Genomic DNA, 23,203 nt, shown 5'->3' with positions numbered 1-23,203 from the left:
CTATTTGTGTAAACTTACTAGTGAGTAGCTGTGCCTATCTGCCTCTTCAAGCAGCAAGCTGCTGTGCCTACCCATAAGTAAACTGGTTTGCAGGTAGGCATGCCTGCCTGAAACTGTACATATCTGTGTGCGTCTCTCTCTCCCCTCATTGTTTGTTGAACATGTGTCTTCTTCAGGCTTCTTGCCTACCTTTGGGCCTGCTTGGATCAATCTTTATGGCTCACCCAGGAACCACACCTTGATGGATGACCACCAAGAGCTCAATGAAGGTTACGGGGAAGGCGTCTCTTTCAGGGGACGCCTCCTGATCGAACTTGCGGTTGAGATCCTCTCTGGAGGAGCCCAGGAGTCGAAGTTTTCAAAGATCATCAAAGAAATAAAGCTGCCTTCGAAGGACAAGGACTCCAAAAGCTCAAAAGGGACAGGAAAAGACAAAGGATCAGAAGATGGAAAGTCCCCTTCCCCTTCAGATAAAACAAACTCAACAGATGTGGAAGTGGAGCCTTTTGATGTGCCACCTGAGGTAAACTGCTAAAATGTGGATCTAATTTACAAGGAAAACCTCTAGGCTTAGAGGCACACCTGGTTTAGATGCCATAGCTCAGGGATCCCCACACCTTTCAGGTCGGTAGGCACATCTGTTGAGTATTATGGGTGCTCTCACAAAATGGCTGCCATGGGGGTCTTGCCCATTCATACAATGGCTGTCATAGTGGGCATGTCTGGTCACAAAACACTCATTTTCCAGAAAGCAAACTTGTGAGATTAAGGTTGCAATCCTATACCTACTTAGGAAAGTAACTTGGCCAAGAACCTGAGCACAAGACAGAGATGGGGTCTGAGCTTCAAAACACAAAACCACTCCTTTGAACCCAACTGCAGATGGTGCTGGAGGGCAGCCCTTTTCTCTGCAGTGTGCCAGCCTCCCAGTTATTTTTTTTAATTAAAAAAATCTTAAGGAATAAAATAGAAATTGGGAGGGGCAGGGAGCCTAGCAGGTGCCAAGAGAGGCATGCGTGGCCACCATGTTGGAGACTGTAGCCACAGCTTCTCCCTTAAGGGGCCCTGAGAAGTGTCGTTTAGCAAGGGAGATCTCTAACACACACCTCTCAGCATCCACACCAAACTACAGTTCCCAGAGTTCGTTGGGGAACCAAGACGGTCAGATGTGGCTCCAAACATTTTAAAGTTTGTAGTGATTCTTTGTCGATATGCAAATGAAAGTCCCTCTAATAGTACACCACTGGAGTTTTATTTTGAATTATATGCAGGTCCAGTGTCACAGGTCAGCATTCTCAGGCCTCTGTTGAGGGCCACACCTTGGAAGGGCACCCTCTGCTGATGCTATGCGCCCTCTGCCCCTCCTCCTCCTCCTCCTCGATGTCATTGACAGTTTACCTGCCCTATCTGAGCATGCACAGAGTGACACGTGTGAGGAGAAGTGCATCCTCCACTTGCATTGCCTTCTCCCTGTGGCATGTATTGGGCCCAGGGGGAGAAGGTATCTCACTTCAGGGCCTCCCAGAAGCTGGGCACAGAATATCTGTCAGGAGCACCCTAGCTGCCTCTTAAAGTCCCCTCCAGTAGCCAAAACAAGACGCAGACAAAAGGGATTCTTTCCAAGGCTTTAATCCTTTACAACTTAATGGCTCTTTCAGATGCTAATTGCCAGCAACTAAGCCAGGAAATGCAAAGGGTATCTTAGCAGAGTAACCTAAGCTCCATGTACGCAGCTGGTCCCCGTTTGAAGGAGAAGGGTGGGGAAGCCCTGAAACTTATGGGCTAGGAGGGGAGGCTCCCCGCCTTACCTGTGGGGCATTGGTGTGCAGCCGTTGCCATAGTGCCAAGCGGGCTGAGCGCCTCCACTCGGCGCCCTCCACCTCGTGCCTCTCTCTGCGCCGGTGCCTTGCGTCCAGCAGCAACCGATCTCCTGCTCTTTCGCTGCCAGGGTCACTATCTCTCTCAGGAATGTGAGCAGAGGGGGCCTCTCCCTGCAGCTGCACCTCTGAGAGATGAACGGGCTCGTCTCCCACGGGTTGTAGCTGTTCCTCAGAATCAGAGCTGCTTTGGGGCTCTATGGGCTCAATTCCAACCCTGACAATACCTTTCAGCCTGAGTGCTGGTCCTATTTGACAGAAGCTCTTGGGGGCCACATCCCAGTGGTGAACTGGTCCGACGAAGGCAAAAGGGGGCAGGACCAAAATACTAAAAAATATCAGCATATTTTAGCTTAAAGCTCTTACTGTCAGTAACTAAGGCTGAATCTACACATAGCAGTTTTACTGTTATCATACTGCAGCAATAACTATTGGTGCCCATTGGTTATCGCTGCAGTATGATAACAGTAAAACTGCTATTTGTAGATTCGGTCAAAGCCTTAGGGGAGGCGTCTCACCCTTTTTAGAATGGAGAGGAGGGAATGTCTAAAAGTCAGAAATCAAATGATTGGGGGAGGCGCGGGGGGGAGCAGGAACCACCTCACGTCATGGAGAAAGGGGCATGGCCATCTGGGGGAACACCAGAGGGCCAGATTGGGATTGAAAACTCAAACATTCAGGTGAGATTTTCTACTGCTGGACACATGACAGATAATATCGCAGTATCCCGAGGAGTTAAACAGGGGTGTGTCCTGGCCCCTCTTCTCTTCAATCTATTCATAAATGATACAGCTTTTGATTTGACTGGTGACTTCTATTTCCCAGTAAAATTAGAAGAAATGAAATTGTCCTTTCTTCTTTATGCTGATGATCTGATTCTCATTTCATATACCCAGATAGGTTTACGGAGATTACTATCAGCATTGGCTGACTATTCCCATAAATACCTACTATCTATAAATTATGGGAAAACCAAAGTCATAGTCTTTGGACATAGGTCCCCATTACACAAATGGAGAATAAACACCCACCCTATTGAGCAAGTATCCTCGTATCGCTATCTGGGTGCTGTTTTCTCAGCTTCAGGAGGCTCAGACGCTCATTTCAAATCCCTGAAATTAAAGACAAACCAACAACTAAATGGTTTACTGAAGTTCTGGCATACAAGGGGAGGTTACCAAATCCACCCGATGCTAATTTTGTTGAAATCAAAACATATCCCTCAGTTTGTATATAGAGGAGAGTTATGGGCTTTGAAGTCTTCTTATAATATGGAAATGTTTCCGAACAAATTGCTGAGAACAATTCTAGGTTTGACAAGGTGTATCCTGCTTCATTTTTACGTTCAGAAACTGGTGTAATACCAGTTAAATCCGTGGTCATCACGGCCTTTAATTATTGGCTCAAGATTTTTTTCTCTCCTTCAACTAGATTTCCTAAACTGTGCCTTTTAGAACAAATGAGAGTTAACCCATCAAACACATTATCCTGGTTTCAGAAATTAATTTCTTACATTCATTATTATGGTTTTTCCTTTAAATATTTTACCACTTTGAATGTTGCCCATAGCAAAGAGGTTTTTAAGGAGAGGGTTGTTTCTATCCAAACGGATCTCTGCTCACTGTCTAGTAATAAGATAGCACCTTGGTTTGCAAAGACCAAGCTTAAATTTGAATGTGAACACTAGCTGACTTTAATTACAAACCCTCGTCTTAGATCCACTCTCACACGATTGAAGATGGAGCAAATGAAAACAGCAGTTTTAGAAGGGCATTTTAACAAGACTCCCTATGCCTCGAGACTCTGCCCCTGCCATAGTGGCAAAGTGGAAGATCTGCCTCATTACTTATTCTATTGCCCTATTTATTCCCAAATTCGTTCTATATTTGTACAGTTTTCTTGAAAAAAAGTCCAGCTGGTCTGATTTAGACAGAATACACTTTTTGTTTACTTCCAAAAGTAAGACAGTCTTATTGGCATTGGCCAATTTTGCTCTCACGGCCCAATTGCATAGAGCTAATTTTATGACGTAGCAGGAAATTAAAAATTAATATGATTTGTTTGATTTCTTTTATGTATGTTTTATCTTTGTTATTATTTTGCTTCTTGTAACCTCTGGTTGAAACAATAAAAGCTTTGATTGATTGAGAAAGGGGCATGGCCATCTGGGGGAACACCAGAGGGCCAGATTGAGACCCCAGGAGCACCAGATCTGGATTCTAGGCTTGAGGGACCTGGAGAATGCAGTTGTAGAGCATCAGCTTTGCATGCAGAAGGTCCCAGGTTCAATCCCTGGCATCTCCAGGTAGGGCTGGAAATATTTCTGCCTGAAACCCTGGAGAGCCACTGCCAGCCAGTGTCAACAGTACTGGCCTAGATGGCCCCGTGATCTGACTCAGGTTAAGGCAGCTTCCTATATTCCTAGGTTCAATTCACCTGTGATAGATGTTACAATTGGAGTACATCATTGAACAGAATGTCATGTTATCCCAAATGTATAAGTCATTTATCTTCTGTGATTTCTTCACATATTTTACCTTGCGGATGCTTTGATGCCAAAATAATGTGAATAATGATGTTGCTTGTCACTTTTTGTTCAATACTCTTAATGATACAACTTCTACAAGGCTGGTCTTTATCCTTGGAGGTCTGTGTGTGAGATGTAACATTGAGTCCTCAATACGTTAAAGAGAAGGATGATAATAGTTCAATATATGTTTTAATACAATAAGAAATGAATACTTTCACTTGGCCAGGTATCTAATACTACTGGCTGTAATATATATTTCAAGTGAAAGTACATACATGCATTCTGCTTGAATCATAACAAAGCAAAAATTTATGTGAACACCGGTTTGCAGAATTAAGGCTGCAGTCCTTGCTTGGTGAAAAAGAAAATTCTGTATGGGCACTTAAATCTGCTTTTCCGAATCAGTTTTTGCGAGATTTTTTTTTACCCCAGCACATTACATTGACTGGGACAAAAGAATATCTCAAAACAAGGTTTCCAGTTTTTGAGGGGGTGCATTTTTTGAGGGGGAGCTTTTTCTCTACAGAAAGAAAACTGTAAATGGTAAGCGGCTAAAATGTGGAGACATTGTCATCTGAACAAGTTGTAAACAATGTCCTAGAAGGCAGCACTGTAGGTCTATTTCTGTGTAAATCCTGCAATAAAATTTCTTTCTTTCTTTCTTTCTTTATTTATTAAATGTATTAATCGCTCATCTGGCTGGTCACCCAGCCACCCTGGGCGATGCACAAAGTATACCACTAAATAGTTCAAAAAAATAAAATTCTACAGTAAAAACATTTTCTAAAATACCCTAACCCACCCCAAATGCCTGCCTGAACAACCACGTTTTTAATGCATGCCGGAAGCTCATTAAAGAGGGGGCATGGTGGAGTTCCCTAGGGAGGGAGTTCCACAGAGTGGGGGCCACCACAGAAAAGGCCCTCTCCCTCGTCCCCACCAGTCTAGCTGTCCTGGCTGATGGGACAGAGAGAAGGCCATCCGAGGCTGATCTTGTTAAGCGGCCTGTCTGGTGCTGCTGGAGGCACTCCTTAAGATAGGCTGGGCTGGAACCATAAAGGGTTTTAAAGGTCAAAACCAACACCTTGAATTTGTCCCGGAAAACAACTGGGAACCAATGCAACTCCTTCAGCACTGGAGTGATGTGATCTCGCCAGCAGCTGCCTTTAATCAGGCGAGCCGCCGCATTCTGTACCAGCTGCAGCTTCCAAACCGTCTTCAAGGATAACCCCATATAGAGCGCATTACAGTAGTCTAAATGAGAGGAGACCAGGGCATGTACTACCGATGGCAGCAGATGGTCGGGAAGGAAGGGGCGCAGCCGCCATATCAGATGGAGTTGATACAACGCTGTTTGGCTCACAGCTGACACCTGAGCCTCCATGGACAGCTGGGAGTCCATGGACAGCTGGCTGCGGACCTGGTCTTTCAAGGGTAGCCGTACCCCATTCAACACCAGGTCAACATCCCCCAGCCTCCTCTTGTCATAAAAAGTGCATCTGGGTTAAAATTTACCCCACATTATTGGACTAAGGTTTTAATTTGCAAAAAAAAAGCACAAGGAAATGTCTCTTATTAATTACAGGAACACCTCCTATGAAAAAGGGATTTCTTTGTTTCTCATAGAAATGAATTAGAACAAATGGGGTGCATTTGTTACAATTTTCTTTCAGTATAGAAAATGCACACCTTCACTACAAAGGCATGGACCAGGTGGATCTGAAGTTTTCTCTTCTAACCCAGTCCCTAGTTCCCCATCTGTTCATGCGTTGATTCCTTCCAAATGCATTATTTTAAAAATTAGGCGAAGGATCATAGGTGTATGGTAGAGATCATGCTTTACATGCGGAAGCTGAAACCTGTGCAAGGCGTTGAATACATACAAGCTGACTGCCACGGTCTGAAGTGGCCAGGAGTTCATCGACAAGAGTTTTCTTGTAGTTATCACACTCGGCCATGGGAGTAGGTTATCAGTCCAAGAAAATGTCAGATTAACGCCGGTCAGAAATTTGACATGACTCAAGAACAGAAGACTAAAATTATTGTGATTCCCTTAATTTCCTCTTCATAAAATAATTTGAGTAAATACCTGCCATCATTGAGTGTAGTAGTGTGTACAATAAATGAAATTTCTTCTCTCTTTTTTTACCCTTTACCAGATCCACGAAGAACAATTTGAGGAATTTCTTCTCTTTGGGACATTTTTTGAAGCTACAATGATTGATAGGAAGGTTGGAGATAAACCAATAAGCTTTGAGGTATCTGTTGGTAAGTATATAAAATTCTTCTTCAAACACAAGGTTGAAAATGAGGTTGATTGATCTGGCTGCTCTTTGCAGCGCAATGAAATCTGGAGGATCTGGAGTAAAACTGTTTCCTCTTTCTCCCTGCTCGTTCGATACCCTGGACAAGTGTAAAAATTGTCATGGGTGTAGAGAGAAGTATGTTGGATCTCCACAGTGTTGGAGGCCAGAGCTGATGCACTGGTGAGACATACATGCTCACCAGTGTACCAACACAGAAGTATTCTGAGAAGCAGCTTCCCTATTATAGATAGATGAATCTTGAAAAGATCTTAGCCTGGACATAGATCTAATACAAATGCATTCTGATATTGATTTGGCATGCTGTGTGCAAGGGAGTTATATACTCAGCATCTTTGCCTAACTAATTTTGTGTACACTACTCAAAATGGGCTGAGGATTACTACAAAGCTGTCCTAGTTTAAATCAGAGGTGCACAACCTTTTCAGCCGAGACAGCTGTATCCAGTGTCAGCAGGGGCCTTGGAGGCCACACACACATGCACGTGCACACAAACATACATGCACACATTAAAAAGTGAACAGAGGAGCAATTTTATCCAGTCTCCTTCTGGATAACAACGGTGAAGGGGGAGCCTTCCAGCCATGCATTCAGGATCAGGAATCCCCTTCTAGCACTGGAATAGTCCTTGGGAATTGTTGCCACCTGTGTGTCTTCTGCTGTCATTTTCTGTCTCTCCATCACTCTCTTTTATGCCCTGCACACTATATTTAGCCTCCTTCCCCCATCCCATGCCTTGACCGGTAACACTGCTTCCGCGTCACCATTAGCAGTGTAGAAACAGTGATGTTGGCTGCTTCAGGTAACCAGGGGAGTAGGTGGCTAAAGCCTATCCCCCCTGCAACCAGACTGGCAACACTGCCTCCGTGTTGCCATTCTGGATGTATGGGAGTTTAGTAGGGGCAACAGCAGGCCGTACAACAGGCCTGCAGGCAGGGGCATTGTAAAGAAGGCTCACCTGGGCACAGGCCCCGTATCTTTTTTATATGATAAATACATGACATTTGGAGGCTTGGTAGCCCCCATGGTGCTGATTGAATATGCCAAATTTCAGGCAGTTAGGTCCAGTGGCTTTTGTTCTAGTCACAGGCAAAATTTGCTATTTTCAAGAAAATGTGTCAAAGCAAAGAGCTATTTTTTGTGTGTGCTTCCACATACATGTATGGAATTTGGGGACCTGGCAGCCCCTATAGAGATGACTGAGAAAAAAGTCTCTACGGATTTTGAGGAAGGTTAAAAGAATTTTGACAACGTATGTGACATTTCTCCAGGAATTATTTTGTTTGGCACATTTTAAAATGTAGGATCTGATCTGATGAGCGGGCACTAAAAAGTCTCTCACCCAGGAGAGAATTAGATGCATTTTGCAGCCAGCATCAGTTTAACATTTTCATTGTAGATGTGGTGGGGATGTTGGAGCAATCTGTTTTGAGGATGGAGCTCAACAATTTTTTGTCAGCTCAGCCTCCCACACTTTGATCTGTTTCCCACCACCTGGCTGAACTTGGCCTTCAGAGAGTCAGGCCAGTCAGTGGATTTTCCGTGTTTTTTTATTTGCACAAATTACAGCTGTAATTTTGGCTGCAATTTGCACAAATCTCTATTTGCACAAATTGCGCCCAACACCAACCAAAAAAAAAGAAGGAAAAAGTCCCCGGAGTTTGGGGAAAACCTGCAGCTTGGCTTGCAAATACAAGCCGAGTCAGGCAGGCAGCAGAAGTCCATTGAGCCCCCAATGGGCCACATTTCCAACCGATGGACGTCCCTAAGATACGGCCCTGTTCTTTTAAGTAAAGCAGCGCCAAATGTGCCCTGATGCTATTGTTCACCTCCTAGTTCAATCGTTCTTAAAGTGAAGAGTAATGGACAAACTGCAAAAATCTGTAGAAATGGTTTGCAAGACAGTTATACTATTTGCCAACTTGTTATGCCAGCACAGTTTCACAAACCATGATATATCAGCATCAAGTCGGCTTCTGGTATCCCAGATTAACACACTAACTCCTATTTACAATCAGAATGCAAACATCAGGAAAAATCCAACAGGTCATTAAACTGCAGCTTCTCTTTCACCCAATTAGTGTGTCTTCTTGCCTGGCCAGGTATATCCCACCCTGTTTATATGCATGGTAACAGCCTGTCATTATCATTGTGCATGTTCATGAACCTGTGTGTTTCTTTTGGGGAATTAGGTGTATAGGGAAAGGCCTCGTAGGCAAACAAGGCAATGTCTAATATTTACTTAAACATGGGACTTAGGAGAGGCTGAACGTCATTTGTGTATTTGCACCATAAACAGCAAGCTCTTTTTCCTGATAAAATCTTGTCCTGGGTCCTGGTCTGGATCAGATTCCTTCCTCTAAAGAAGAAGGGATGGATTTGTAGTGTTCCATTTCCTGGATACCCTAGACCAGGGGTGTGGGACCTGTGTCTCTCCAGGTGTCTGACACTGATTAGCAAGTTTTACAAAGAGTTTAAATTCTTCAGGACCTAGGAGATCAGTGGCACTGCGCTGTAGAAGAATAGCACATTTACACAATGTGTTTTCTTTCGCTTTCACAAATAGTACCACATTTTCCCTGCCTTAAAAACACTCAATGAAAGTGCTGCTTAAAAACAGATGTGAAACTGGAGGGTCACGTCGGCATCTAAAGAACCCGTAAACAACTGTGAGTAGGGAATGATGAGTATACAATAAATGCCTAGTGTAGAAAAGCTTGTTCACCCACTGAAATGAGCTCTTTCATCCACTGAAATGAATGGGACTTCAGTTAGATTAACATTGGGTACAACGCAGAGAATTCGAACTCTTTGTAACACTTGCTGAACAGTGACAGACACCTCTGAGCAAATACCCCCTCCCCTTCCCTGCATTCACCATCACATTTGCAAGTGGCAAATTGGGAAGAGGGGTGACATTTTGGTGTTTTTTCAGAAGGGCAAAAATCTAGAAAAGGTTTATGGAGGCGACAGTCCTTTTCTGTCTTATTTTAAAACTTTTTTTGGTAAGCACTGCTGCCCACAACAACAGAGCACCTCTTGGCAGCCATCAACTGGCAGATAACATGTCTTTCCCCAGAATGCCTTGCATTTAGTGTTGTTATGGGGCACCATGGGGAAAAATGGCTGCCACTCCCCACCCCCCAATGGCTTCAACCTCAGGGTTTTATTTTAATGCAGTGCTGAAGCCAAACAACTGAATGGACCATTCATGACGTGTTAAAAGTTCATTTGCATTGATCCTCAAAATTAAACAGGATGAGTCTTCAGAAACAGGGCAAAGAAGATGAATGTTTAAACATTCAAAATTCAAAAACTTCTCAATATAGATGTGTGTGTGTTTAAAGGAACAGGAAAGGACCTGGCTTTAATTGTGTTCAATGCTTTACCTCTTAATATTGTCTAATTCAATTTGTCCTTTCCCATATGTAAGTCTGGTTTTGTTTCTCTAGGGAATTTTGGTAATGTCATCGATGGAGTGACGCCAGGAGCTGGGGGGAAAAAGAAGGCCCATGAAGCGGAAGAAGAAGAAAGTGCCCCATTGTTGCATGAAGGAACAGGAGATGCTTCACGTGACATTGCGGTGCCGCTGGTATCTACCACACACCCTGAGAAACCACTTATCACAGAGGGAAACAGGTAGGGCCTTGGAGCTTGTACACTGCTAAACAAGCTGGCCTTGTTCTATATCTCTAGAACCAGGATTCTTGAGCAGCGAGACAAGCCTTCCTTAGTTAGTGTTGCTAGTTGCTACAGAAGATGTCAATGCCACCTATGACCTATCCAGCACATTGACCAGATCTGCACAATCACCGCAGCCCAGCATGGCTCATTGAAGCCATGGTGAGTTGCAATGCATGCTGGCGCTTGCTGGGCATCTTTTGAATATTCAAGCCACAGCTGTGGCTTGTCATGTTGTCCAAGAGTGGGTTGTTGGCGTGGTTAACAAACCATCCAGAACTAGGGATGTACGGATTTTGTAAAATCCATTCCGTCTGCAAAGCCCTATGAAGAGAGGAACTGGGCATGTTTAGCCTTGAGAAGAGAAGACTGAGGGGAGATATGATAGCGCTCTTCAAGTACTTGAAAGGCTGTCACAGAGAGGAAGGCCAGGATCTCTTCTCGATCATCCCAGAGTGCAGGACACAGAATAATGGGCTCAAGTTACAGGAAGCTGGATTCCGGCTGAACATCAGGAAAAACCTCCTGACTGTTAGAGCAATACGATAATGGAACCAATTACCTAGAGAGGCAGTGGGTTCTCCCACACACTGGAGGCATTCAAGATGAAGCTGACAGCCATCTGTCAGGGATGCTCTGACTTAGATTCCTGCATTGAGCAGGGAGTTGGACTCGATGGTCTTATAGGCCCCTTCCAACCCTACTGTTCTATGATTCTATGAACCCCTGGGCTCTTGCCAGGTTTGGACAATACGACAAGCAGTGGTCACAGCTTGTATATTCAAAATGGCTGTCCGCACACACCACAGCCCACCATGGCCTAAATAAGCCATGGTGGGCTGCTTGATTGTGCAAATGGGCCCATTGTTTGCTTAAATTTTGATGGAACCTGGAGGTCCTGACCTTGACAACACAGGCTGCAGCACTGTTGTATGGATTGGGCCAGTGGAACAATTTCTGAGCAATGAACTTAGCAGCAACTAAGTCCCCTGAGATTAGTGAGATTTAGTAGTATACTTAGTATTATAAGGGTCAGTATGACCCAGTGCATTTCAGCGGCGACAAGATTCCCTCATAACCCTGGTTTGAAACCAGGTTGCACAAACCAAAGTTATGGAGTGATTCTGGTCAGTGCAAACCATGGTTATAGTAGTAATGGTACACCATAGTTAAAGCACATCATGGAATGGAAGGGAAGTCTCACTAGAGAAGGGAAATGCAGGGAAGACACAAAGCCCCAGCATGCTTCTGCTCCCATAGCCATTCTTCAGGACAGGGGTCCCTAACCTTTCTGGGTCAGTGGGCACATTTGGAATTTTGAGGGAGTGCTGTGGGCACTCTCACAAAATGGCTGCCATGTGGGAGCTTGCCCATTCATGAAATGGCTACCATGGTGGGCATGGCTAGTCACAAAACAGTCAGGGGGGTCTTAGCTCCAAAACACAAAACAACTCCTTTGAACCCAAATAAAGGTGGTGCTGGGGGGAAGCATTTCACTTTGCACAAACCAGCCTCTCAGTTAAAAAAACATATTTTAAAATTTAAAAATTCTTAAGAAATACAATAAAAATGGGGGGGGGGGAGAAGGAGCCTGGTCAGTGCCAAGAGAGGTGTCTGTGGGCACATTGTTGCTTATGGGCATCATGTTGGGGGGCATCACCCCCAGGGTTAGGAAATTGGGAATGTTACATTTGCACTGTCTTTTCATCTCTAGACCTGATGCTATATCCTGAAACCTCGGAAAACACCGGAATGTTTGTTTCTGGTCTCTCTTTTGAGAAAACAACACAATCAAAGGAAGTCATTTTTAGCAAGACTAGAATGGAAGAGAAACAGTCTTTTACATCAGTCTTCCAAAAAGAGATAAAAAGCAGAGTCTGCCAAGAATGTAGTTATTTTCTCTCATGACAGTGATAGAGAATATAGATGGTTGGCTATTGTCTTGGAGAGCCAGCTGGTGGGTTTTTATGTTTTCTCCAGATGGAAATTCAGATTTAAGAGCTATAATATAAAAAGCAGAAACCATTTTCAAAGATGCAATTGCTTTATATGGACGGCTACAATATTTATCCCATTCCTTCTTCTCATTACAGACAGATATCTCTCTGATGTAGGTGCAAAACTATTCTGGACTTTGCATTTCCCCCTTCCTTATGGAATGTTTGTGGCCAACTGAGCTTCTGGCATGAAACAGAGCAGAGCAATTCAGAGGTCGCCAACTGGCAGCTCATGACCTAGATTGAGCCCCCAGTGCCTCTAGCAAATTCTAACCAAGGATTGTTTTAAAGAAATCACTCACAGTTCGGCTCAATATAATTTGAATGGTTTTTTTTCCTTCAAAATTCGTGGAAGAGACGGATTCCACACTTGCTAATATATTTCAGTTTCCTCACAGCTGGATAGCACCAACTTTATTACAGAGCCTTACCACTAATGGGTGTGGGGTGTGGGGGAGTTTGTAAAGTAAAATACACTTCTGGCCACCAGACCACTGATGAGTGGCCCCTGAGAATATAGACGTTGGCCATTCTTGGCTTATATCTCTTGTTCAACCCCCGAAAACAAGAGCATATTGGATCAGATGTGGCTCCCAGCCCAAAAAATTACACAGCGATTGCATTACAGAAATTATTAAGCTTTTGAGATGGGATTGATCCTTCCAGTTCATTTTGGAATTGGGCTCAGCAAATAGAGCTGCCCAAACCCCAGTCAGAAAATAGCTTGGTAAACTACAAGCCCAATTTGGATTCCGTCATGCTCCTGATGACATCATCAGCAGTGCAACACAGTCTGAATCACTCCCCCAATCCTTCCATGAGCCCCCAACACCTCCCCTTACTACCTGCTTCTCCAGGTCTCTCCGTCCCTTGGTTTCTCTTCCTCTCCCTTCCTGTATTCCAAGCAGGAGAGATAGAGAAAGAAAGAATGCTCCCATTGTCACAGCCACCACCAGATACGTGAATGGCAGTGAGGGTGCGTTCATTTAGGCCCTTTACAGATGTGCCACAATCCTATTCTGGACCAGGTAATTACAATATCACCACCAGGCCAGGGGTGGGCAGAAGGGAGATTTCCAGATGTTTTTGGACTTCAACTCCCAGCATTCCTGATCACTGGCCACATTGGCAGGGGCTTCTGGGAGTTGAAGTCCAAAACATGTGGAGATCTACCTTCTGCCCACCTCTGTACCAGATGATACTGAGCTAGATGGATCGATGGCTTGTCACAGTAAGGCAGTTTTGTATGTTAGTGTGCATTCACTGGTGGAGGAATAGCATAAGATGCCCAAGGACAGCATCGTCCCTCATGCCTCAAAGCAGTTAAGCAGTGTTTCTGCCTGGATGGGGCCTGGCCCGGCCCGGAAGCACTGTCATTTAATCATAATACAGCTGGGCTCTCAGTACGCCACCACCACAGACTTACAGTTGTAGCCAGTGTGGTGTAGTGGTGTAGTGGTTAGAGTGTTGGACTGGGACTCAGGAGATCTGGGTTCTAGTCCCCACTTGGCCATGAAGCTCACTAGGTGACTTTGACCAGTCACTGACTCCCAGCCTAACCAGCACAGGGTTGGTGTGAGGATAAAATGGAGAGGGGTAGGATCCTGTAAGCCGCCTTGGATTCCTTGCAAGAGGAAAAAAGGCAGGATATAAATGTAATAATAATAATAAAAAAAAACTGGCCCTAAAGGCTTCCTCAAATGTGGCAACCAGATTCAACTTTCTTCTAATACAAGTCAGCGTCTTCCTCCCATCCATCCCCATTCTGTAGACCCTGTCTCTCAGTCCCTCTCTCTCACATATTATATAAAGCTGCACAGTGATGTGCCTGATGCATTTTAATTAGCCAAAGGGAAGAGTAAGAATTAGTAGCATGGAAATGCATCTCTAAAGGGGAAATATCTGAAAGGAAAGCAGTTTAACAGGCGGAGAACATTTTAACTGCAAACGAAGCTGCCTTGAAAATGGCCTTCTAAAACAGCACTCTGACAAGACAAGCCTTTGAATAAACACATCAGGCTGCATGTCTGAGGGATGGCACATTTCACAGAGTGCCTCCAGCCAAGTTGGCCTCCCCAGCTTGCTTCCTTTTTGTAGAGAATTCTATTTTTGGAAGAAGAGGAAGAATGTAAAGCAAGGAATTTCTGAGCTGGGATTCAAGAGAAAATATTGTCAGGGGAAAAAAGAGCTGCCATTTACAACAGAGGTGCTGCTGTAATCTAGCTCTCAAACTGTGTTTGTCCTTTTTCGGGTTTTTTTTAAGAGATTCTATTGAGTTCTGTCTTGTTCTGTTGCTTTGTACAGACTGGATGTGTTCTGGAGAAAACGGTTTGGTGCAATAATAAGATTGCCATATAACTATATAGGAAGCAATTGGCTGTGTCCCTCCCTGTTCAGAATTCTTCCCTTAAGACAGCATTCCTCAACCTAGTATCCTCCAGTTATGTTGGACTACAACTCCCAGAATCCCCTCCCATTCTGTCTGGAGATGCTGGGAGTTGTAGTCCCACACATCCGGAGGGCACCAGGTTGGGGAAGGCTGCTTTAAGATTTCCATTCATTCACAACATAAACACAAATATCCTTTTATTACTTTCTTGTATTGGCAGTCTTTATATCTGAGCTCATTGCACTCCCAAGCACCACCAGGCAGCTGGATCTGACCACCCTTTCAATTTTCCACAGTACCCCAAGCCTAGTGTCATTCTGGGAGATTTTGGATAATTAAAAAGGTGGCTAGACACAGCTGCCCAGTGCTGCTCAGAGTGCTTCAACTGCAGCCAGACAAGCCCTGTAGGGCCCACTGACATGGGGTGGGGGAGGGACACAGAAAATACTTTATCCAGGGCCCCCAAACTTGGAGGTAGCTCTGAATTCAACATTTCAAAGTTGGGGGGTGGGGGGGATCATAACTGAACATCCTTGGCTTCGAGTTAGAGAGCCAGACGCTCTGCTCGTGGCTCTACCAGTGTTTTGCTTACCTTGGCTTGCGCATCCCCTCACTTCAGAAGCGCATCCCAAGGTCCTGATGGGATCTCACCTCTTTCGGTAGAAACTATCATTACTTGCCCTATGATGAGAAGAAGCCCTGCGTCTACATAAAGAGCTTTTGGGGTGACCAGACTTTCAGGTTGTATCTCTCTAATATCCTCGAGCAAATGGCAGATCTCCTGGTAAGTCTGCTGGAATATCAATGAGTGAGTAACAGAGAGATCTTGTCTTTCTCCATCTTGCTTCTCCAAGCCAGTTGCTAAACCTTTGTGGGCATTTTTTTCCACACATAAGCATCCTCAAGTGGATCTTGCTTGCTTCAGTTGGCTTTGCAATGCAGTTGTACAGCTTAGGCTCTCTAGTAATGCTGTAATGTTGTAATGTCCATTTGCATTACAAATTGTTGCCCTCCCTCCATGCTTTCTCTTCTGCAATACTAGTGTGAGTGAAGCCTGGCAACAATTTAAGCCTCGAATGGAAAAAATGCCCCCTCTCTCTCTGCAAATGATTGAAGTTTTCTTCCTTTGGATTCTGTATACTGGGGGTGTTGAACTTCTCTCAGCCCAAGGGCCAAATTCAATTTCAGAGAAACTCTCAGGGGCTGCATTCCAGTGGTGGACGGGGCCAAAGGCAAAATGGGCCAGGCCCCAAATGCCAAAAATCCCAGCATATTTTAGCTTAAAGCTGTTACTGCTGGTAACTAAACCTTAGGTGAAGCATTTGAATCCTTTAGAATGGGGGAAAACTGCACAAAAGCCAGGAAGCCACCAAACAATTGCAATCAGGGGCAAGGGGTGGGGCAAGGGAAGGGGCGTGGCAATCTGAAGAATACTGGAGTGTCAGGCTTGCCCCACAGGCCTGAGGTTCTCCACCCTAGTGTACATCTTTTCTTCTTTATCACTAGGTGTGTGGAGCAACTCTACTGAGATCAATAAAGTTCTCGCAATGTCCTCAAACTACTCACATGGAAATAAATGTTCAGTGGCCTTAGGGGTAGGGATGTCAGAGAATTCTGCGACGGACTCCAGTGAGGCCAGATTCTTAAGAACCTGGCACCCTGGAATCCATGGCGGAACTGCCTCCCCCCCCGCCACCCCGCGGAATCCCCCCAGGATGGAGCATACCTGGCGGCAGCTCTGGCGGCTCCAGCAGTGGTGGATGCGGCGGCGGTGGCTCCAGCTGGTCTCCCGGCTGCTACCAGGCTGCTGCAGCCGCCATTTGCGTGGCTGCCTTTCTTCGTGATAGGCTACGTAAATACTTACATAGCCTATCATGGCAAAGAGCAGGGGCAGAAATGGCAGCCACTACACCATTTGCGCCCCTGCTCTTTGCCGTAATAGGCTACGTAAGTATTTACATAGCCTATCACGGCTTGGCAGCCACGCAAATGGTGGCCAGCATAGTGGCTGCCATTTGCGGCCGCAGCAGCCCGGCAGCGGCCAGAATTCCGGCTGTGGCTGGCCCCGGCCGGCGGCTCTGCGGAGTCGCCGTGGAGCTCAGCTAGCCGGGGAGGATTCCAGGGGGAGGGACAGAGCACCCCCCCCTGCAGATGCCCCGGAACAGAGCCAGGTAAGTGTTTCGTACATCCCTAGCTAGTGGTTTTAGTCAGGCTACAGCTACAAGTAATGCCTGGAGATAGAGCTGTGCACAAATGGCCTCTCAAAATTCTCCAGCCTATTTGTGGGCAGAGAAATTGGGGGGATAATTTCACTGAATTTCTCCCAAGGGAGGAGAAATTCTCCAGCAGTTTCTCACATATAGGGCTGACTATTGGCAGGGGTTGTAAGTTCTTTCTTTTTTCCTCAGGGATTTGGTTTACTGCATTTCTGCTGCAAGTGGCAACAGCATCAACTATGTTGAGGCTTCCACTTTTCTGAGGCAGAAGTTTGAATTTCTCTTGGTTTTTGAGCTTACCTAATCATTGTGAGGTGGTCTAGGGGCCTGTGTGTGTTTTCGCTCTCTCTTACACATCTTTTCATAGCTCTGCAGCCTCCCAGGCTACCTGCCATCCCTGAAGTAAAAAAGCCCCATGGGAGGAATCACCTCATGATGTCTTCCTTATGATGGCTTTAAATGAAGTGTGGGAAGCTGGGGAGGCAACAGGCTGCCACAGAGATTATCGTACAATGAAAGCCAGGGTGCTCATGCACACTCCATGGCCACCTCATAAGTAAAGTAAGGACAAGAACCCCTAACCCAACCCATGAGAATTTCTCCAAAATTTCTTCTCCTTTGAATTTCTTTTTGAATGCAATGTCTTCTCTATGAAGTTGAATGAGAATGGTGGAAAAAACTGTGGGAGAAATTTTTGGCACAGCACTACCTGGAGATATGTCATCAATCTCCTTAAGTCTTTTTAAATTAAGAAATGTAGTCTGGGGCAGCTGTACCGTGAAGTGCCCCATTGCTAGCAGCCCTGCCATGTGTCTCAAAACTCTGCCTTCCCAGAGAGGTTGAAGAGCTGTCCAGTAGATCAGGGATCACAATTGATCACAACTGTTTTGGATAGCAGGAGGAGACCTGTCCAGCAGCATGTCTCAGGGAGCACAGCACGATATGTTGTTGCTTCAGCGCTGGCTAGGCCCCAGCTGAGCAGCATTACAGCTGGTTCGACTGCCCCACACCTTTCTGGCCTGTCTTCAAGGCCCTGTTCTAGAACATGCAAGGAGTCTGGCTTCCTCTTCATGTATGGCTCAAGCTTGGCCATCTTCATGCTGCCAGAAGGATAGTGTGCTTTCACTTCTGAGCTTCTGCTCAGACATTCCACCGCCTCTTCTCCTGGGATCCTGAAGGTGACCTTGGTGGGACTGGAGTGGGATATTTCCCAGAATGGTGGACTAAGGAGGGTTTTCAGTATCTGACAAACTCCATTTGAGCCTCGTAAATACTAAGGCCAGCAACAGAGATCCTCTTCTTCTGAGATCTCAACCAGTTCTGGCCTACTCATGGCAGGAAAGTGCTGGGATGTGAAGGGGAGGTGGTGCTTAACCCTTTCCCTGGGTTGGTAATGCTTGCATTCAAAATAGACCCCAAAGCTATTTCAATGCCTGGAAGGGGTGAAACATAGGCCCCTGTATTCCCTCGCCCCATGGGTAGGAAAGCAGTTGGTGGTGGTGGGGATTTTGATTGTAAAAGTGATCCATGGGGAAACAGTTAAGCACCCCTTCCCCATAGCACTACTGCTGCTATTAAATTGGCAGCTTCTTCCTCAGTCTGCTTCCCCAGACTGTTTACAACAGGAACTCAGCAGTGAACACTCTCTTACTGGAGACCTCTGCATTAATTAAAGTAAAATGTTTTGAGTTTACAATGAACTAAAGAACAAATAAATTCATTTCTCAGTTGAGCATGTTTTATGTATGCCAACTAGTTGGCATCAATTATCATTGATCACTCATGCTAATTAGCCAGTGATGGCTTCCTCCCTATTAATTGCATTAATTTAAAGCACCACTTGCTATTTCTAGTGACATTTATGTTCTTTATGTAACTGCTCCCCCCACCCCACCCCTTAGGAAGAAGGTTTAGAACAAGTGAAAGATTTGATCAAAGTTTCCGAGATTGCATCAGAAGAGAAAATGAAGTCCACTCTAACTGATTTTCTCAACCAAAGTAGGTAAGAGCATCTATGGGAGAAGCTCACAGTGTACTTTATAGATTGGCAACAGTTCCGAGGAGGTGAGTAAGTAATCGATGATATGTATGGAAGTGGTTGTACCCAGGGTTCTGTTTCCAGTCCATGTCAGTTTTGCAAGTGTTTGTTTATAAGTATTTCCTGTCCTGTTCTATTTTCACATGAATTTACAATTACACACATACATACATATACATACGCTTGCATTCACAGTGTATTTTTGTGTATATTTTTGTATGCATTTTACACACAAAATACACATTTTCCTCCACATTCTACCCTAAAATATGCATTTGTGTATGCATTTCCCCCAAAAAATATGCATTTGTGTATGCATTCCCCCCCATATGCATTTTTGTGTGCATTTGAACCTAAAATACAAGTTCTTACACCCATTTTGTTATTTTTTTTAACCAAGAACTGCATTCCAAAATTTGGAGAAGTGCAAAATCGAAAGAATAATTGCATTCTGATGTGTGTTTTAGTCAAGAAGTGGCAATCAGGTTGGTTCACTAAAAAAAACGTGGACTGACTGAAATCCTCAAGCATCTCTTTCTTGTTTAGCTTTGTATCCTGTAGTGAATGCAAAAGATGTTGCTGCCTTTGGCTCCAACTTCATTCAATAAAATATTTTCAATTCTGTTTCCTATGCTCATTTTCCAGCATTTCATTACTAGATTGCCTATCCAACTTTTGGAAATGTCAGAAGAGCATAACATTAATTGAAAATAAGCAGTGACATCCCTTGCAAATAAATGCATAAATCTGCAAGAACAACATGCATACAAAGGACTTCACTTGCTCAAACCTCTGCAGTGTGCAGTGGACGAGATGCAAAATTGTTACATATCCCCCAAACGAATTAATTTCATATTGAGATACTACCATACAAATTGTGTTTGCACTTCTTTATGGTTCTCACAACTATAAATGATGCCTCCATTTTAATATAATATTATATTATAAATCCAAGCTCTTACAATCTTCTGGCTCATCTACTCTGCTATATAAATGAACTTGCTGCCGAAGCTTTATTATCCATCATTATGAAGATAACATCTTTTACTGACTCCAAAAATTGCTTCTGTGTCTTCATCCCAGGACTTTCATTGCAAATGCTGAAAAGAAGCCCAAACTGATGAATCGGACACCTTTGGACAAAAAGAGGCTGACATTGTGTAAGCAAGAACTGGTACGTGAGATGTATTACTTGGATCCTTGCTGCAATGTGTTAGAAAGGTGCTACAGCTTATTGTGTCTGTGCACTGTAAGTTACGCCGGTCTCATAAATGGAGGTGACTTTATAATATACAGGGAAATTACAGGAAAGAGCTGTCTGTGAAGCTTAATACATTTAGGGTGCAATCCTATGCGTGTTTAGACAGAAAAAAGTCCTACAACTCCCAGCATTCCCCAACCAGCATGGGAGTTATAGGATTTTTTTCAGTCTAAGCATGCATAAGACTGTGTCCGTAGAGAGCAATCCTGTGGTCCCTGGGTGAGCATCCCTGGGACCATAGAATGGCTTGGGAAACCCCTCTGAGGTTGGAGACAGAGCTCTGACCTTGGAAGGGGGTTGGAGATGTAACCTAGAACCCTCCTCCTTACAGCCAGCACAGAAAGAACCATACCAGCTGCTTCTCTGAGGTCGGAAAAGCATACTCAGAGGAGGAGGAAAGGGAGCATTCCAATGGGCACAGAGTGGAGGAGACCAGAGAGGCCAGGATATGAGGTATCCTAAACTTCCTCCAGCATCTTTCCCTCCCCTCGTTGCTAGATGGGCTGAAAAGACCTTCTAGCGAAAATACAGGAGATCAGAAGGTGGGAGGCAAAGATAGTCTCCGCCACTCTTCCCTTTCTGCCAGCTTTAGCCCTGCGGGGCATAGGAACCTCGGAAGCTCCTGAGTTCAGGGGCTTCCGAGCAGCGAGGGTGCAGTCTGTAGGACTGCTCTCTTAAGCAGAACGGGCAGAGCTCACATACCGCGTAAACTGGATCTTCCCAGTTTGGCGTGATGAGTTTCCATGCAAGTCAAGAAAAACTCATATGCACCTATGACCAAATATGACGATGTCCACTATTGTCACAGAGGACAGGTACATTTGGCTCTTCAAGATTTCAAATATAAGGGACGTTGTGGACTCTGAAATAAAGAACATCTACTAAACACAGCACATAGGAACATACAAGCTGCGTTAGACCAAGTTGGTCCATGGTCCCTCTAGCTCAGGATTGTCTGCACCAGCCTTCCCCAACCTGGTGCCGCCCAGATGTTTTGTCATTCAGATACTAAGGTCACCACCCTTGACTCCACATACATCATTAACATTCAAAGTCAGGACTTGCACATTTCCCCTGTAAGGAGATGCAAAGCAATAATCTACATTTGTAAAAGAGTCATCAGAGATCAAACCCACACTCTGACATTTCGTATCAACAGTGGCTCATCCTGTCAGACGAAGCCTTCACCCAGGGTGACACTGACATAACTGAAAAGTTGCCTGCTGTGCCAAAAGTAGTTTGCATGGCAGTTTTTGGAGATGCTCCTGGCATGGCTGGCTCCCCAGAGAAATTAAGTATGTATCCAGACTCACCAAGATCTGTCCTGTCTCAGGTGGCAAACAAAAACGCCCGGAGTTGGCTGAGTTCATATCAATTTAAATGTGATATTTTCAATGGCAGCAGCTCATACATTCTGATTTGTGTCACTGAGCGCTGAGCAATTCAGTGTCCATAGATCAAATGATGTCCATAGGTATTCATTTTTATTCCATTTATTTACTTCCTCTACTTGCTTTCCCACAAGATTGTGTCCAAAGAATATGCTGATGTCGTATCAACTGAACAGGAATATATATATATATATATATATATATATATATAGCATAATGAGAAAAATTACAAGTAACCATAGTATCAGTAAGTACATTAATAATAATCTCAGCCCATACAACGTTGATCCAGTTCTGCATGTCTGCACAAAACTCAGGGAGTGATGAGGAGAGACAATAAAAAGAAAGTGATGGCATTCTTGAAAGTGAAGGAGGTTCTTTTCCTCTGAATAATTCAACTTCTGATGATGCACAAACCTGCTGGTAGAAATATATATAGATAAGATCCTCTACTGACATCTAATCTATCCCACTATGACTGTGGGGGAAAATCCTCTTTCATTTTAACTACTAGTTCCTGGGATGACACTGGTTAAAATAGGCAAAGGAAGATATGGTCATCTCTCCTTGTCAAAGGTGTAGTGCAGCCAGGGCACACAGAGCTGAAGCACCAAGACTCTTTGATTAACAGGGATGATGATATCATCTACCTCCCCAAGACTTCCCTGTTCCCTCTGAGCTTAGTGTCAAGTGCCAGGCCTCTGGTCTCTTTTGTAGTCAAACAGTGAAGACAGATTTACAGTCAATTACTTTTATTATGCAAGCCACAGCCAGATCAACAGTGCCTCAGGTTACAGTCAAATCCACAAATAGCAACATGGAACTAAGTTCTCCAGTCAGCTTTGCCTAGTACAATACTGATTAGATTATAGGTAGCTGTCTTTGGTTAATGCACTATGATAGAAAGTTGGAATGAAACTTCTTCCGGCCGTCTCTTTGCAACCTGAGTGGCTCTCTAAACCCTGCCCCCAGGGTGGATCTTCCCAGAGGGAACACCTCACGGCCTGGCATTGCTCCTCCCTCCTGACCTGATGTCTAATTCTTGGATCCCTTACTCCTAACTCCTCCTCATTAAGATTCTACATTCCCGTGGGAGGAGAAACCCTGGCTGGCTATTATCCAACTGATTAGTCTGCATCTGGACACACTCTTCTTTTTTACTCTTACTCTCACCAATCTCCTGCAACCTTGGTAGCTCGACAACCCCTTCCCGCTCCTCCCTGTCTGACTCCAAATCAGTTCCCACATCTTCTTGGGGTGCTTCTGTAGAGGTGCTGGGCTCAATCCCTACACCTAGCTACAATTGTCACAGTAGCTTCGGAGGGGGGGGAGAGAATGGATTATCCCAGCAACAAAAAATTGTTGTCAGTTAACCCTGTTGGAATGAGAAGTATTTTGGGATGTCTTGGTCTTGAATGGGCAATTAAGTCCGACTAGCGGTGGCTTAGTGGTTAAGATGCTGAGCTGCAGACCGGAAGGTCGGCAGGACAGCAGTTCGA

General features: G+C 44.7%; 1 protein-coding gene across 1 annotated transcript in view; it reads left to right on the top strand.

Annotated features, from left to right (window-relative positions):
• Positions 1 to 23,203, top strand: part of FER1L6 (fer-1 like family member 6) — a 137,413-nt gene that overhangs the window by 47,452 nt on the left and 66,758 nt on the right. Inside the window, exons 11-16 of the mRNA XM_084848826.1 lie at positions 177 to 523; positions 6,567 to 6,675; positions 10,184 to 10,370; positions 15,462 to 15,582; positions 18,916 to 19,016; positions 20,136 to 20,226. Coding sequence (XP_084704952.1) covers positions 177 to 523; positions 6,567 to 6,675; positions 10,184 to 10,370; positions 15,462 to 15,582; positions 18,916 to 19,016; positions 20,136 to 20,226 — 956 coding nt within the window. The remainder of the gene's footprint in view (positions 1 to 176; positions 524 to 6,566; positions 6,676 to 10,183; positions 10,371 to 15,461; positions 15,583 to 18,915; positions 19,017 to 20,135; positions 20,227 to 23,203) is intronic.

Source organism: Heloderma suspectum, chromosome 4, assembly GCF_057233095.1.
Source record: "Heloderma suspectum isolate Gila_16-S chromosome 4, 16-S_ref, whole genome shotgun sequence".
Classification (NCBI taxonomy): Eukaryota; Metazoa; Chordata; class Lepidosauria; order Squamata; family Helodermatidae; genus Heloderma; species Heloderma suspectum.
Note: the sequence above shows the minus strand (reverse complement) of the source record. Positions and strands in the feature narration are given on the sequence as shown.